We start from the raw sequence: 18205 nt of genomic DNA, 5'->3' as shown, positions 1-18205 counted from the left end.
GTTAAAAGTTTATTAAAAACTATAGAAAACTATAGAAAACAAATCTTCAAATACATAAGATGTTAAAAAACAAACATGGTTTCTTTTTCTATGGCTGTATTGTATTGCTCTTTGCTCGCTGCTACCATTTTGCTTCTAGATATTTGTGTTTCAGGTAATGTGGATTGTTTTGCTGAACTTTTAATTCACAATTTTATGAAGAATACAAATCTTGACTCTTACTCTTTAAACTGTTGTCCCCCAAACAGACAATGTTGTATACATTTGCAGGCTACAAAAATAACCTTTATTGTATTTTTATATTTTACAGGTAAGGATGACAAAGCTTGGAGTATGTATATTGATGACAGTAGAAGTTGGTTCTTACATAATGATGAACATCGGAATCGAACTGACGGAGGTATTCAACGAGGAAGTGTCATTGGTGTTTTATTGAACTTAGAAAAACAACTTATGTGTTATTATGTGGATGAACAGCCACATGGACCAATTGCTTTCAATGATCTCCGCGGGGTATTTTTCCCAGCAGTCAGTATTAATAGAAATGTACAAGTGACACTCAGGACAGGTTTAGCCCCACCACCTGAATGTGAAACAGAAGATGAATGAACTTAAAAAAGGGAGATAATTTTGTCTGTGATGTTGTTATGTAGGACTTTACTTTTAAGAATGATCTTATGGTGGCAGCATAATTTATATAACGAAGATTCATAATGAAAAATATAAAGCATTCTGGGAAATATTTTTGAATGCTTACACCAAAATGTTTTTACTGGTCAATGACATCTGAAACTATGGAAATTCAAAAAATCTGTGTTACATAAAATTTATGGTGTATACATATGAAATGAAATTACCCAAGTACCAGAATAGTGACACAATTTTGTTTAATTTTTGAAGAAAGGTTTTTCTTTCTCTCAGTATTATAATACCATCATTCATACAAACTATGAGGTTGTGAATTATACAAATATTCATCACAGTCATTTTTGTGCCATATTAGTTGTTTTTTAACAGTTGCAATATTTTTAATTAGAATTAAATGTTAAACTTATGGTATGCATCTGTCTTCATATTAGAATGTTTCATCATAAATTCAATATCTAGGTCACAAGTCATTGGACATTATAAATCTTAAATTGATATTCAAGTCAGAATAAGTGAATACAGATTGGAAAATTTTCCTTTATGGTTTCATTTGAAGCCAACAATTTTTGAGAAAAATATTTTTTGATGTCATTTTTTTCAAATTTTCATGAAGCTTTTTTGTCATCATATTTTCACATTTTTTAAATAATTGAAGTTGAGAGTTTTTTTCATGAGCTGAACACAAATTTCAAAATATTTTAAATTTGACAGCACAATATATCCAGATTTTACAAAATGAATTAAGAGACTATTGATAATTCAATAAAGGAGTACAATATAGAAAAAAAGATGAACACTTTTGAAAAATGAACACCCTAGAACAATTTTCCAATGCCAACACCTAACACAGATCAGAAAACAGATCCTGAGAACAATGATCTATTTTGCTTAAAAATTTTGATTGAATAGTTCAAAAGAAAGTATATTTTAGGACATAATATAGACTTTGAAGATAAACATCTCCCATAAATATATTTTCCCACATTTTGTTAAAGCCTTGAACAATAATATATTAGGACAAAAAGGTGTTTTTTTTTTTTTACCAGAATCACAGTTCTGGTATGAATACTTATGTGCTACAGTTGATTTGGTCACCATGCTGCTAGATATAGTCCATTGATTGTGTTACATATTGCTTTTGATGGTGTGAGTTGTCTGTATTTTGCCAGTGCAATGTATTTATTATTACTTTTTGTGTCGCCTGCGACAAAATTCGCACAAGGTGAGACATAGGTGTGGCTTTTTCGGCAGAAACTTTGAATTAACTTGCATTGTTGCTGTCCATGAGATAGTCTTTCTGAATTTTCTGTGGACAGGCGAGAAATATCTGTGTCAACAGTTTATTGTCTTATACACAGCTGATGCAGTACCTTGTTTGTTACAATCTTTTATTGATCTCTAGGGTGATTTACATGTATATTTTGTTTTTAATGATATATTAATGTTAGAACATTCATCTGTAGGGTAAAAGAGATTTATTCATGATTACGTGACATTTTATCAAAGGAAATGGACTAACTTCAAACTGAGTTATAATTGATACTTAAATGTAGATTTATAAAAAATCACAATTACTTTCGAATTACATGAAAGCCTGGAGATTTGTACAGGAAACTGGAATTCATATAAAATGCATGTTTTGAATTTCAATTAAGTTCGATATCGGCGTTATAATTGGATAGGAGCATGATAAAACAATTGCTTATTTTAAGGGCAAAAAAATAGAATTAAAATTAGAGACACATAAAGTGGAATACTGAGAAATTCTATCGTATGAAAGATTAACCAGGCAATGTTTCACTCATGTCAATTTAATGGTTAAATTCAGACTCTTTCGAGTGAATAATAAAAATTTGCTGTTGAAATTTCAAATTTGAAAAGATACATGATGAGTACATATCACTTTTGTTTAAAGTCCAGAAAAAGTTGTCTAGAGTTTGAGGCACTTTAAAATTTAAATCTCAAGCCTAGACCATATCAAATGTGTAACATATTTTGAAATATTTATGATAAATTTATGCAAATAAATCATATTTTTTGCTGACAGATATGAACGGAGACCTGAACTGATCTCAGCTGACCATTTAACAGCTAAACTAATGAAATCCATGAAGACAATCAGCTTCATTTAATATTCAGGGAACTCATTCATGAATATTTATACATGTGATTCTTCAATTAATATTTATAAATTATTAATGAAAATTTATAAATTACTGATGAATGGTTATAACTCATTTATTAAGATCAGCATTTTATTTCATGAAAATGTCCACAAAAAGAATTTAATGTCAAGAGCATGTTATTGTTGTTCTCCTTCAGAAAGTCACAGAAAAAAATGGGAAAACATCTTTCAATGTCATTTTGGATGATTTTCTGTTGGTTGGTTGCTGACCCCTTGACATTTACCCCCAGATCTCCTTTCATAATAGTAAAACCCATCATTGTTGGTTGGTGAGCATTTTATACATCTTAGCCTGATAACATTTATTTGTTTAGTGGAATTATGTTGTTGGGTTGATGTCTCACGGACACTTACCTCTTATCTCCTTTTTTTACTTTTCTTTTAATAATTATTGTGCAATAAAATGTGATACAGTCTTTATAACTGTATTGAGAATGCTTTAGAGTTCTTATATCTGTATATTTTTACCAGTAATGTAGCTACTTAATACAGCATTTCTGATTCTATCAAAGGAATCGAATAGCATTTGTATTTTTATTGAGCAATTGAAAAGTAGCAAATTGTTAATGGCTTTTTAGTTTTACAGTTTGTTTTGACAGTTATTTAAGGAATCCATACATAACATGTGAATCAGATATCAACACAGAATAATTATGGCATGTGAGACAGTATAATGCTGTAATTGAATATTTATTATAGAAATAAAACTTCTTTAAATGATATTTGTTTTTTCATTAAAGTTTATGATGAGTATTATCTGGAATTGGTGAAGTGATTTGAAGAAAATGTAAATTCTGCAACATTCTTCGCCTGAGAACCAACTATAGAAGATGCACATATAGTACAGGTGGTTATGTATAGGTAATCAGTTTGAGACAGGAGAACCTTGTAAAGAATCTGTAAACCCCATGTACATGAAGGAAAGCCCAGTATCATACAGGTGAAAATAATATAGGTTTAGAACCCCTATTTTTTTAGGGGGAAAGATATATTCTTTCTTATGGCATCACCTCACAAACTTTGATGTAGCTGTGTTAACCACTACATCTTCATACACTGAAATATAGTTCACACAACTTAGGTCAATAGGCACAAATGAACTGAGTTGTCATACTCAAGTATGGATGTCATTAGTTTTGTCGGTATGATTGCTATTTTGGACATTGTTGTTATTAAAAGTGCCTTGATACAATAGAATTAAGTCTGTAATGATCAACAAAAGATTTAAGACAAAGGTGGGTTTTAAAGGTAAAACAAATAATAAGTAATAAGACTTACACTTTAGATAGTGTCATGTCCTCTCTAAAAAGATTTTATAATTACTTTAAATTTCAGAAATTATTAGGATTTTTGAAGTATGGACAAAAATGCGAGATTATTTACTGTGATTTCAGGAAAATCTGAATATAGATATATGTATCAGGTATCAAAATGGGAGTTGTTATTGCGATACTCACCCAGTCACATTATTTCCCATTGATAAAAACCTCACAACAATTTCTGAATTTTCAGTAGTGTTGTGTTATAAAAAGATTATGGTAGCCAGCCTCATGTCACCTTCTCTGGAAAGATTATGGTAGCCAGGGCCATGTCATGTTCTTTTGAAAGATTCTAGTTACAAATGCAAGTTCATGTTCTCAGGAATGCAATAAGGTTCGTCATTCTGTTGATTGAGAGTACATATGTTATAGAATAGGGAATAGAAACCAGGACTGTTTTAAAGAGGTCTTTAACGCAGCAAGAAAATCCAGCATCCGGAGGTGGGCTTCAGCTGGCCCCTAAACAATAATGTATACTAGTTCAGCGAAATAAACGCCATACTTAACTCCAAAACATACATAAACCAAAACTTAAAAAAAACAACACAACACTAACAAAGGCTAAAGGTTCCGGACCTGGGAGAGGCGCAAAAATGCGGCTGGGTTAAACATGTTTTATGACCTCTTAACCCTCCCCTATACCTCTAGCCAATGTGTGATAAACAGACACACAGCAATACACACAGTAAAACTCAGTTTAGAAGAAGTCAGAGTCTGATGTTAAAACAGGTAACAGAAGAAACTAAGCAATGATCAACATAAATTAACAAAGAACCACTAGCAATTGCTGACATGCCAGCTCCAGACCACAATTAAACTGATCGAAGATTATGTCTTCATCATATGAAAATCAACCACAATCCTTCCCGTTAGGGTTTAGTATCATGTCATCATAAATTACATGAGAAGAACATAACCTGTATCATGCCAAGAACTGGTTTTAGAATAAATGTGTTTATTTCTGATGCAAGGACCCTATGAGTGAATAAATATTAGTTAAAAGGAAATGCCATCTTTAATGACTTTACAACAGTATTGTAACGATATCCCCTGTGAATAAGTCTGTCTAAATGTTTGGTTAGCTTTTTAGATGAATGACAACATTTTTGTGCTTTGTATAAAATATAGCCATAAAAGATGGGATGTGATTGTATTCTATGGGATGTATCATTATCCTTTTTGCATCTTTAACTCCCTGTAGAGGAACAATACTTCAGCATATATAACTGGTGCTCTGTTTTTGTAAAATATCTAGATCAAAATACTACACAACCTCTCTAGATCAGGATTATTCACAAAATGTTTAAATCAGGATAATTCACAAAATATTTAGATTAGAATAATGCACAAATATTTAGATTAGGATAATATACAAACTATCCAGTACAGGATAATGCACAAAATATCTAGACCAGGATAATGCACAAACTATCTAGATCAAAATATTGCACGAACTATCCAATACAGGATAATGCACAAAATATCTAGATCAGGGTAATGCACAAAATATCTAGATCAGGATTTAGCACAAACTATCCAGAACAGGATAATGCACACAATATCTAGATCAGGGTAATGCACACAATATCTAGATCAGGATATAGCACAAACTTTCCAGAATAGGATAATACACAAAATATGTAGATCTTCTTATATCTAGATCAAGGTAATGCACACAATATCTAGATCAGGATAGTGCTAACAATTAAATATTTAGATCAGGATAATACACAAAATATTTAGATCAGTATAATGCATAAAATATCTGGATCAATATATTGCAGTAACTATCCATAACAGGATAATGCACAAAATATCTAGATCAAAATGATACACCAACTATCCAAAACAAGATAATGCACAAAATATCTAGATCAAGGTAATGCACAAACTTTCTAGATCAGGATAATTCACAAAATATTTAGATCGGGATAATTCACAAAATATCTAGTTCAGAATAATGCACAAACTATCTTGAACAGGATAATGCACAAAATGTCTAGACCAGGATAATGCACAAAGTATCTAAATAAGGATCATGCACTTAATATTGCATAAACTATCCAGTACAGAAAAATGTACAAAATATCTTGACCAAGATAGTGCAAAAATGTCTTTATCAGGATAATGCAAACAATTTTAAGATCGGGATAATGCACATAATATCTAGATCATGATAATGCACATAATATCTAGATCACGATAATGCACATAATATCTAGATCACGATAATGCACAAAATATCTAGATCAAAATATTGCACCAACTATCCAGAATAAGATAATGCACAAAATATTTTGATCAGGGTAATTCACAAAATATCCAGTACAGGATAATGCACAAAATATAGATACCAGGATAATACACAAAGTATCTAAATAAGGATAATGCACAACATATTGCATAAACTATTCAGTATATGATAATGTACAAAAAATCTAGACCAGAATAATGCACAAAATATTTAGATCGGGATAATGCACAAAATATTTAGATCGGGATAATGCACAAAATATCCAGATCAGGATAATGCACAAACTATCTAGATCAGGTTAATGCAAACAATATTCAGATCGGGATACTGCACAAAATATCTAGACCAGGACCATGCACACAAACTATCCAGATTAGGATAATGCACAAACTTTCTAGATCAGGAAATTCACAACATATTTAGATCAGGGTAATGCACAAACTATCTAGGTAAGGATAATGCACAAAATATCTTGATCGTGCATAAAATCTGCAGTTTCGGTATGACTTTGTTTTGTTGCGGTTTTTTTTCCCATAGTGATTCTTCTTCTTAAATGCATTTATATTTACCTTGTACTGATAAACAAATAAATTTAAACATTCAGAAACAACAAAAAAAAACATTACGTTTTGGAACAAAATAGTAAAATAAAAGGACTGGTGTCGGTGCATGAAAACAATTATTTCTTCTGCATCTTTTCTTTTGAACTCATAATCGTTGTCGTTGTCATGTTGTACATTCTAAAAGAAAAACCTTGTCATAGATCTGGGACGATATTTTTTTCAATTGAATTATTAACTTAACATTTTATACATGCAAATTGGTTTCTTATAATACATCGTATTTGAAAAAAACGGAAAGTCAGTATATCAGTCCTATGCAGTTTTTACACAAGCTTCGTATTAATTCTTGTCATTATTTCTTTAAAAAAATGAAGAAAAACCTTCATAATTAATAGACTATTCAGAATAGCACACTATAAAAAATCATTATACATAACTCTCAACAAAATTAAAAAAATTATTTTAGTGCCAAATTACAATTTGACATGTCAAGTCGAACATAAGAATATCATAAAAAAAACTCTGACCATAATAAAAAAAGTAATTTGTAACATAAAAAACCTGACTTCTGATACAAACGGATTTCTCATTAAGAACATGTTTTATTAAATGGTTGACGAATCGGGACATTGACTGTTATTGTCTCAATAAAGGTTTCTGGAGATTGGAGTCATGTTTAGGTCATTAGTGCTAATTGGTCCACATTTCCTTTTCCGAAGTATCCTGACATGTTGGTTTAACATTTGCTTAATTTTTTGCTGAATGGTATTATAGTAAAATGCAAAGAAAATACATACACGATTAAAAAGTACGGTCTATGCCACCAGTATTCTTTGTAATGTAATTTAGAATCGTTGTTAATAAAATTGAGAATGGAAACGGGGAATGTGTCCACTGATAAACAACAATAACCCGACCAAAGAGCAGAAAACAGACCCAGGTCACCAATGGGTCTTCAACACAGCGAGAAAATTCCGCATCCGGAGGAGGGAATTTATGTTCAAAACCAAGAGTTCTTTTATTGTTGTAAAACCTGTACGGCTCGCAATTTGAAGGATTAAAATTAATTTGCTTATTAGTACCATATATATACATAAAGATATTTTACACCAGTTATAACGTTGGTGCTTAAAAGCTATTACTGTAAAAATACTGTGGAAAATGGTGTGATTTTCGACATAAATAAAAAAAGTATTTTGACTTGCGATGCCGATATAGCCAAACTTTGCCTATTTTCTATAACCTCACTGTTTTAAGTGTCTTTTATTAGGATGTGTGTATTTCCGAATAGGTTCAAAATAGTATGGTTTCGCACAACACAGTGACTTCATAGCTCAAAACATTTATTCTGTATACTTATACATTGGTATTTTCTATCTATTCAAATTGTTTATGCCCCGCCTACGATAGGCATATTTTTTATCCTCACTTGTTTTTTTTGTCAGATATTTGGCTGCATCTGTTGATTTTATTTCCAGTTTGTATATACACTAGTGGAGATTAAAGCTTTAGGCCATGCATACGCTTGTTCGTACTTGGTGACCTCAAGATGGCTATTTTAGTTGTCGTGTGATGTTGGTTTACTGTATCATTTCCGTTTACTCACATCTTCTTTAAATCATTTAAATAGATTCTGTATTTATCTTATGTAAAAAAGGATACCCTTGATTTATAAGTTAATTTCCAGAATATATATTAATTTTAGGAATGCACTTACTACATGTCATTGTGCACGTTATTGCTTTTCAGTACTCTAATACTCTGTGCTGATTATTACTAAACCATATCAGCAAAATAACTTAAAAGAATCTTCAAAGTAATGATTTTTTTTTAATTGTGAACAAACACATAAGTGTCGCTGCTCTTATGGTTCCATTAAACCACTTGATTTAAAGTTTTATTATAGACATAATATATAAAGAAACCATAGATATTCCGAAAATAAAAACATACTAGGTCAAACGCAAGTCATCTATCTATAAGCTGTTATTCTCTCATAATCCATTAGTACATGTTGTATTATTTCAGTGGAGTGGTGTTTCATTGGTAATCGTACATGCATGCTATAAAAAACGAAAACATTGCGTTTGAAGCGCTTTTCTGGATATACCTTCATCAGGAACGCTGATAGCAGAATATTTGAAAGCCAAGGATGTATAAGAACCGAAACTGTTGAAGAGCTATATGACCAAAAAGCACCGTAAAATAATAGATATTGATAATGTGAACCAAAAACATCAACCATATCACACATTCTAGTCTATACAGGAATATATCATTAATACCACATATATCTAGCCGATATAGGAACATCTCAACCTTACTCCATATTCTAGACGACACAGGAACATATCATCCATAACAATTATTCTAGCCAACATAGGAAAATACATGTATCAATCATACCACAACACCTAGACAACATGAGAATACACCAATCATACCACATATTCAAGCCAAAATAGGAGCAAATCAACCATCAACAATAACTTAGCCAACATAGGAATACGTCAGTCATACCACAACATATTCTAGCCAAAATAGGAGCAAATCGACCATCACCAATAACTTAGCCAACATAGGAACACATCAATCATACCATAACACCTAACCAACATGAGAACACATCAACCATACCACATATTTTAGCCAAAATAGGAGCAAATCAACCATACAATACAAGCAATCCTCCATAGGAACCCATTAGCCATATCGCATATTACAGTAGACTAAGGAAAATATCAATCACGCCACATAGGATCACATTAACCATACAACATATTCTAGCGGACATCAATCATACAAAAATTCAAGCCATCATAGGAAAATATCAACCATACCGAACAACCTAGCCAAAATAGAAAACATCAACCAACCCAACACCTAGGCTACATAATCCATCAACTACTCCACACATATTCTAGCGGAATAGGAACACACCAACCATACAACATAAACAAACCTCCATAGAAACACATCAGCCATACCGCATATCATAGTAGATATAGAAACGTATAAAACACACCACATAATCGAGCCGACATAGGATGACATTACCAAACAACATATTCTAGCGGAAATAGGATCTCATCAATCACACAAAATCTCTAGCCATCATAGGGAAATATCAACTATATCGCATAACCTAGCCGACATAGGAACATATCAACCATATCGCACAATCTAGCCGACATAGGAACACATCAACCATATCACATATTCTAGTCGACATAGGAACACATCAACCATTTCACATATATTCTAGCCGACATACGATCAAATCAGCTATGACACATACTCAGGCCAACATAGGAACACATCAACCATACCACGCATCCTAGTCAACATAACAAGACAGCAACCGTACCACATGATCTAATTGACATAGGAACACATCAACTATACCATATAATGTAGCAAACCGGAACACATCAACCATACCGCATTAAGTAGCCATATAAGAACACATCAACCATACCGCATTACGTAACCATATAGGAACACATCTACCATACTAGGAACAAAAAATCTAGCCAACATCAGAACACATCAACTATACTAGGAACAAAAAATCTAGCCAACATCAGAACACATCAACTATACTACAAAACCAAGGCAACAAAAGAACACATTAATAGTGCTACAAAACCTAGTCAACAGTATAACACATCAACAGTACCACATAATTAGCTAACATAGGAACACATTAACCATACCACATAATCAACAACAAGACAAATTTAAACGATATTTACACTATGATGGAAGTTTGAAATACTAAGAAGCAATAATAACCTATCCAGTTAAAAAGAACAGTGTATACTATGTCTGCAAAGCGGTTAAAATTTCTGTCCTGATGTCGCGGATTTTAAAGAATGCAAAATAAATAATTTTCAAAAGGAAAGTGCATTTTGTCCGAAAATCAACTTGACACTGACAATTGTAGCTGAAGCTAATAGTAAGGAAGCTAATAGTAAGAAGAAGAAAAACCAACTATACGCCATCCATATCTTTACCAAGTTTCTTGCAAGTGATAAATTATATTCAAATTGGTAGTATCAAGCCTTTTTAGAGTGTGATTTGTTGAAAACATAATTTCTTGCGTCAACAGCTGGAATCGTGTTTTATCTGAGGTACGCTTGATCAGTTTTACCTACCGGTAATACAGTTGTCATACCTGTAAAGTAGCACTTGTAACAGAGTAAATAATATTGACCACTTTAAAGATTTGGTTACAGATTTAGGTTATGATAATCAAAATGACTTCGTTAATATTGGGGAAACTGGATAGATGCTGTCTAAAAAATAATGTGAGCATGGATTACAGATGAAAGGTCAAAACCAATATAGCTTAAGGTGAAAATTAAGTCTCTTGTTTATTCTTGAAAGACTTCGCGTTGAATTTGTAGTAACAAAAGAACGCGTTGACGAGAAACCGGACGCAATGTATAATTGGTAACCGTTGTTTATTTTACCACATCCGTCAAATTGATGGTTTTGTTAGTCAATAGTACTGTATATTGATCATAGCATTTTCTTGTATGTCAGTCTTCTTGTTAGAATTTGAGTTGTTTTGTCACAAGATAAAATTTGTCATAACATTATTGAGATCATGAATTTGTGTTTAAACGAATATTGCACCCCTCTCAGTTGAAGTCGGGCGGTTTTTATGATCTATTCTAGAAATTTTGGCTTTTATGCTCTGAAATATTTTATAATATTGGCGTTCCAAACTTCTGGTCACAAACAGACCTTCTGATTCCACATTCAAGTGTTATATGAGGTTCTGAATAGGGTTTACAGAATACAGAATAAAGGGCCAATAAAAAAGAATTAGAGAAAAAAGGGCCCAAAAATAAAGAATAGAGAATAATGGGGCACTAATATATAAAAAATAGAGAAAATAATGACCTTACAAATCTAAGAATACAGAAAAGAAGGACCCCATCCAGTCCCTCTGTTGTGCATGGAATAGGACTACGAAATGAAACTTAATCACAATAATAAACAACTAGTCGGGAAACCACTGACGAGATTCCTGATTTTGGATGAACATGTTGCGGGATTAAACTAGTGTTTGAGTACTCTGTCCTCTTTAACCCCCTTTTAATTTTGATCAGTGGCAGAACACAAGGGGCGCTTAAGAAGTTGATATATCGCACAGACACTTTTTTATTGTTAAAAATCGTATATCTTGTTTTTTTGCTGTTTTTGTTTTTCGTTGGGTACTTCCTTCATTATCGAATATCCAAATATCTTTTTTGATCATACTCGACCTGTTTTAATCTCCTAAATTCAACTAATGTGTGGTGCTTTAACAGAAATACATATATACAGTTGTTTCTTTGGATATTTATTACTGTGTAAAACCATCAACGATTCCATTAAGCGGATCTTTTTCATTGCTTTTATGAATATTAACGTGACTTATGAGTGTTTACCAGGAAATGATACATGCAATTTGATATAAACTTGTTGTATAATGCACTATTATAAATAGCTGATTGTTGTTTTTAAGCCAAACTACAAGAATGTACCAGTAAAGTACAAAAGCAATAATCACAGAAATAATTCTATGTCAATTGCTTGCGTACTTATTTTTAGTAATTTGGATTTAAAAACTGCATTCGAGATAAAACTAATAAGTGCACATACGACATCTGTATCTGTAACGAAATCTCTGGTCACAATTAAGGTAAACACATTAAAAAACCAAAAATGATTAGAACACTTGCTAAAAAGGGGTTCATGCAGATTATCACATTGTATATAAACAAATGTATAAATACAAAATCAAAAAAACGTGGATGTCAACTTATTTCAATGAGACTAAACTTATTTGTAATGTGGTTGAATAGGAATCTTTATAATCATCTACTTCAATTCACTAATCGTGAATATTTTTCAAAATATTTTGCAAAGATTCTCTTAATAGTTATCTATATCATATTTAAATCGAGGATTTAAAAAAAATTGAAATAAAGAATAAACACCCTCTTGCATAGCATTTTGTTTTCCTGCTGTTATTTTTCTTTATTTAAGACCTCCTTATATTGTTCGGCTCCATTAACCAAGCACTAACAAGACTGAAGTGTGGTGTTTTAATGAAGATACAAGAGCTGAGACACTTATATGGTTGTCATTTCGGATATATATTGTTGTATTAAAACGATTCAATTAAGTGGAACAATAGATCTACTTCATTGCTGTTATGAATATTGACATGAAGGACGCCTCCGGGTGCGGGAGTTTCTCGCTGCATTGAGGACCCATTGGTGGCCTTCAGCTGTTGTCTGCTCTATGGTCGGGTTGTTGTCTCTTTGACACATTCCCCATTTCCATTCTCAATTTTATGACTTATGATCATTCACCAGTTAATGATACATGCAATAGAATGTAAACTTGTATAATGTACTGTTTCAAATTCTAGTAATTGATATATTTTTTGAACCCTAAGTTCAAAATGTATCAATAAAGTATGAAAGTTCTCCAATAACTTACTGTTTCTTTTGAAAGCATATTGTTTTGCTTGAATAGGAATTGTTTTGTTATAAATTTGGCCGTTAGTTTTCTAAATGAATTGTTTCATATTTTTGATGTCGGGGTCTTTTATAGCTGACTATACGGTATGGGGTTTCCTCATTGTTGAAGGTTGTATAGTTGCCTATAATTGTTTACATCCACTTCATTTGAACTTTGGTGAATGGTTGTCTCACTGACAATCATACCTCAGTTCCACATTTTTATAATGTTCACATTAATGATTTTAGCTATATACAACAAATTGAATTTGTAATGGTAACGTAAGGATTGGCTTAGCGATGCAGAGGTCACCAAACACTTCATCAAACAATAATTTTTAAGCGAAATTATATTAATATAAAACTTCCAAGATTCAACACATTATTCAAGATTAATGTGTAGAACGAATGATTGAACATGCAGCATCCGTGTCTGTAACTTTTTTCGATTTCGTAGTTTTTGAATATTCTGTCAAATCTTCAGTTGAATTTAGTATGTCTTTTCAGTTTTGCTGGTGAACTGCTACTATGTTGAACTCTGTTGGGGCCAAGTAAATTAATTCACTTCTGCTAATGGAATATGTTATATCCACTCCTGCTGGTTGGATTGATATCAATTAAATCCATTTCTTTTGGTGGGATGTTTTCCAGTCGACGTCTGTTGGTGGCATGTCATTCAATCGACCTCTGCGTGTAAATAATTTCTTTTACCGGATGTTATATCAAAATTTAGTAATGAGTTTGGAATTAAAGAATTAACCCCCTCTCGCATAACTATTTTGCTAAATTTATAGTCCTTTCGCTTGTTTTTTTTTCCTGTCCATATACGTATGGTTGAATGTTATTTCATTAGAATGATATTATATTCACGTTTGCTGGTTGACTGCTATTTAATCAACCCACGTTTATGAAATTATTCTCCTACTGTTTATTATATTTGAAAAAAGCAAGTTTTTTTAAACTAAAGATTAACCACCTTTTGTATTTCATTTTTGTAGTGTTTTCATCAGTTGTTTCACTTTTCGATTTTTATAAGGTTTCCATATTGTTCGGCTCCATGAACAACCCACTGAATGGTGTGATGTTTTGATGGAGACACAAGATCTGAGACACTTATATGGTTGTCACTTCGGATATTTAATGTTGTACAAACAATTCCATTAAGCTGATCAACAGATCTATTTCATTACTAATATAGACATTTACATGAGTTATGATTATTTATTTATAAATGATATATGCAATTGAATATTAGTTTGTTGTATAATATACTATTAGATAATTGATGTATGATTTTTTGAAACCCAACTACAAAAATGTATCAATAAAACACGAAAGCAATGATCACAGAAATAATTCCATTCTATGATAATTGTATCTATCATAGTTTTAATTAGTATTCAAAAATACAATCGAGATGAAACTAATTATTCCACGTATGGCACCTTGTTCTGTAAACAACATTTCTGTACACACTAAAGTTAAAAAGAAAAACAAAAGAAAGCCAGAAATAGTTAAAAGACTCCAAATTCAAAAACCAAACGGGGTTCATGCGGATGAAACTTTTTTCCGGTTTGTTGAATGAGAAAGTGTCTAATCATCAACTTCAATTTCCATACTCTGAATATGCTTTAAAATTTCTGCAGATGACTGTTAGTCAATACACGTATCATGGTAGACTGTTACATTCATCCGACCTCTGTTGATTGAATTTCACTAAATACACGTTTGCTGTAGAATAATATTAAATTGACCTATGTTGCTGGAATGTTATTTTATCAACGTTTGATGCTGTAATGTTGTATATCATCGACATAATTATGTTGGAAGAATATTATTTAATCCACGTCCTCTGGTGGATTGACGTTTCCACCAATCTCATGTTCTGGAATGTTATTTAATCTGCATTTGCTAATGGACTGCATTTCAATCGACACCTATTTGTAAACTGATTATACTACTTTTTGTCAGTCATATTTGAATTAAGGAACTAATTTTGAAATTAATAATAAACTCTCTCTTGCAGTGCATTTGTTTTAGTCTTCCCAGCTGTTTTGTTTGTTGGATTCTCATGGTTGCATATAGGCGGTTTCTTGTACCGGAAATTGTATATCAAAATTAAGTAATGCATTTGGGAAATAAAGAATAAACACCCTCTTACATAGCTTTGTTGCGGAATTTATAGTCCTTTCGCTTTTTTTTTCTATCGAATATTTTTTTTGTTAAAAACCTACATGCTGTTCTGCTCCTAGAACCATTGATAGGCTAAACTAAAATTAAACTGAAGTGTTATGTTTTTATGAAGACACAAGAGCTAAGTACTTTACTAGTATATGGTTGACATGGATATTTATTATGTATAAAACGATTCCATTAAGCTGAATAGTATATCTATTTCGTTGCTGATTATCGGCGTGATAATTCACCAGTAAATGATACATGCAATTTTAAAAATATGAACTTGTATAATGTACTTTTACCAATAATTGATACTATTGAAACTAAACTACGAAAATGTACCAATAAAATACAAAAGCAATAATAACAGATGTTCTTATTCTTATTCATCGATTTCAGGATTATGCTGTTTTGTAGGAAGTGGAATCAGTACTTACTGCAAAGCCATGCATGCTATTAGTTTTAAAACAAATTAAATACATATACATATCACATAACGAGTGGCTTAAAAAGGAGAGGTCGCCAAACGGTACATCAATATGAAATTATAAAAAAAGCATTTAAGATTAAACATGTATATATTTAAAATGACGGAGGTTACACATTTTTGCACATACAACACCTGTTTTGGTTAACACTATCATATGCATACTATTTTACTCGAATGCACTCCCATGCAACAAAAAGTAAAATAACAAAAATACCGAACTTCAAGGAAAATTCAAAACGAAAAGTCCCTTATCAAATGGCAAAATCAAAAGCTCAAACACATCAAACGAATGGAAAACAACTGTCATATTCCTGACTTGGTACAGGCATTTCCTTATGTAGAAAATGATGGATTAAACCTGGTTTTATAGCTAGTAAAAAAGTATGTTCATTTTCTTTTTCACTTACCAACATCTCTCTCACATCACTGTCTTTCACTCATTCTTACTAAATACACTCATCGTAAATACCAGGATTGAAATTTTATACGCCAGGTGCGCGTTCCATCTACAAAAGACTCATTAGTGACGCTCGAATCAAAAAAGTAAAAAAGGCCAAATAGAGTTAAAGAGCATTGAGGACCCTAAAACCACTGTCTCTCTCTCGCACACCCCTCACGTCTATACCACTCCCTAACTCACTCACGTCTCTCTTTCCCCTCTTTCTCCATCTCTTTCTCTCATTCACTCACAACTACCTTTCTCTCCCTCATTCACACATATCTTTCTCTCTCTCAATCAGACTTCTCACTATCTCGATCTCCCTCTCTTTCTCTCATTTACTCACACCTACCTTTCTTTCCCTCATTCACACACCTCTTTCTCTCTCTCATTCAGACTTCCCACTAACTTTCCCTCTCTTTCTCTCATTCACTCACCCATACCTTTCTTTCCCCCATTCACACATCTCTTTCTCTCTCTCATTCAGATTTTTCTCTCCCTCTCCCTCTCACTCACATACTCATATCTCTTTATCTCTCTCTCACACGTCTTGCTCTCTCTCTCTCTCTCTCTCTTACTTGCTGACTTATTGTCGCACTCACTCATTGTCCAACCTTTTTTCGCTGTTTCAAACGCCCATTCTCCCATCATTAACACACACGCTCAATTACACACTCCCTCCATGAATATCACCCACTTACTTTTCATAGAGAATCTTTGAAACACTTTACCATCTGGGTTAGAATTCTTAGCCCGTCCGGGAGCATAACAAAAGATTCATTTTTTTGGCCGCGACAGTGCAGGAGTTTTACTCATTCACCAAAACTAAACTCTAACCACTGAACCATGAAAATGAGGTCAATGTCACGTGACATCTGCTAGTTGGACATGTACATCTAACAATCATTACATACACCAAATATAGTAGACCTATTGCTTATAGTATCTGAGATATGGACTTGACCACGAAAACTTAACCTTGTTCACTGATCCATGAAATGAGGTCGAGGTCAAGTGAAAACTGTCTGACAGGCATGAGGACCGTGCAAGGTACGCACATACCAAATATATTTATCCTATTACTCATAATAAGAGAGAAATTAACATTACAATTTTTTTTATTTTTTTCAAGTAGTCACTGAACCATGAAAATGAGACCAAGGACAATGGACATATGACAGACGGAAACTTCATAATATAAGGCATCTATATACAAAGTATGAAGCATCCAGGTCTTTTACCTTCTGAAATATTAAGCTTTTAAGAAGCCGCCGGATCACTATCCCTATGTCGAGCTTTCTGCGACAAAAGTCGCAGGCTCGACAAAAAAAAAGCAGTTCACTTGTATAATTAGTGAAATGGTAACCGTACATATTGGAACGAAAGTAATTTTTTTTCTTTCTTTTTGCATGATTATTCATTTCTTCATTTTAACTTTTTGTGTAATCAATTAATTATCAGAATGACATTTACGTTTCAAATTACTATCTGAATTCATTTTTTTTTGCAGTGGAACCTGACCATCTCCTTGTTAGTCCCAAATATTTTTAACCATTTATAAAAACGACGGGAGACATTATATTCTGTCTTAACTAAGTTAATTTTTAA

The 18205-nt window shown here is 32.3% G+C and overlaps 1 protein-coding gene across 1 annotated transcript in view; it reads left to right on the top strand.

Annotated features, from left to right (window-relative positions):
* LOC127738564 (E3 ubiquitin-protein ligase TRIM9-like) overlaps positions 1-3555 on the top strand; it is a 62728-nt gene extending 59173 nt beyond the window's left edge. The window contains exon 8 of the mRNA XM_052249853.1: positions 311-3555. Within this exon, the coding sequence (XP_052105813.1) occupies positions 311-609 (299 nt within the window). The 3' untranslated portion in view covers positions 610-3555. The remainder of the gene's footprint in view (positions 1-310) is intronic.
* Positions 3556-18205: the final 14650 nt, after the last annotated feature.

The sequence above is a fragment of the Mytilus californianus genome, unplaced genomic scaffold, assembly GCF_021869535.1.
Source record: "Mytilus californianus isolate M0D057914Y unplaced genomic scaffold, xbMytCali1.0.p SCAF_4, whole genome shotgun sequence".
Lineage (NCBI taxonomy): Eukaryota > Metazoa > Mollusca > Bivalvia > Mytilida > Mytilidae > Mytilus > Mytilus californianus.
The sequence above is the reverse complement of the archived record's forward strand: the minus strand, read 5'-3'. Positions and strand labels throughout refer to the sequence as shown.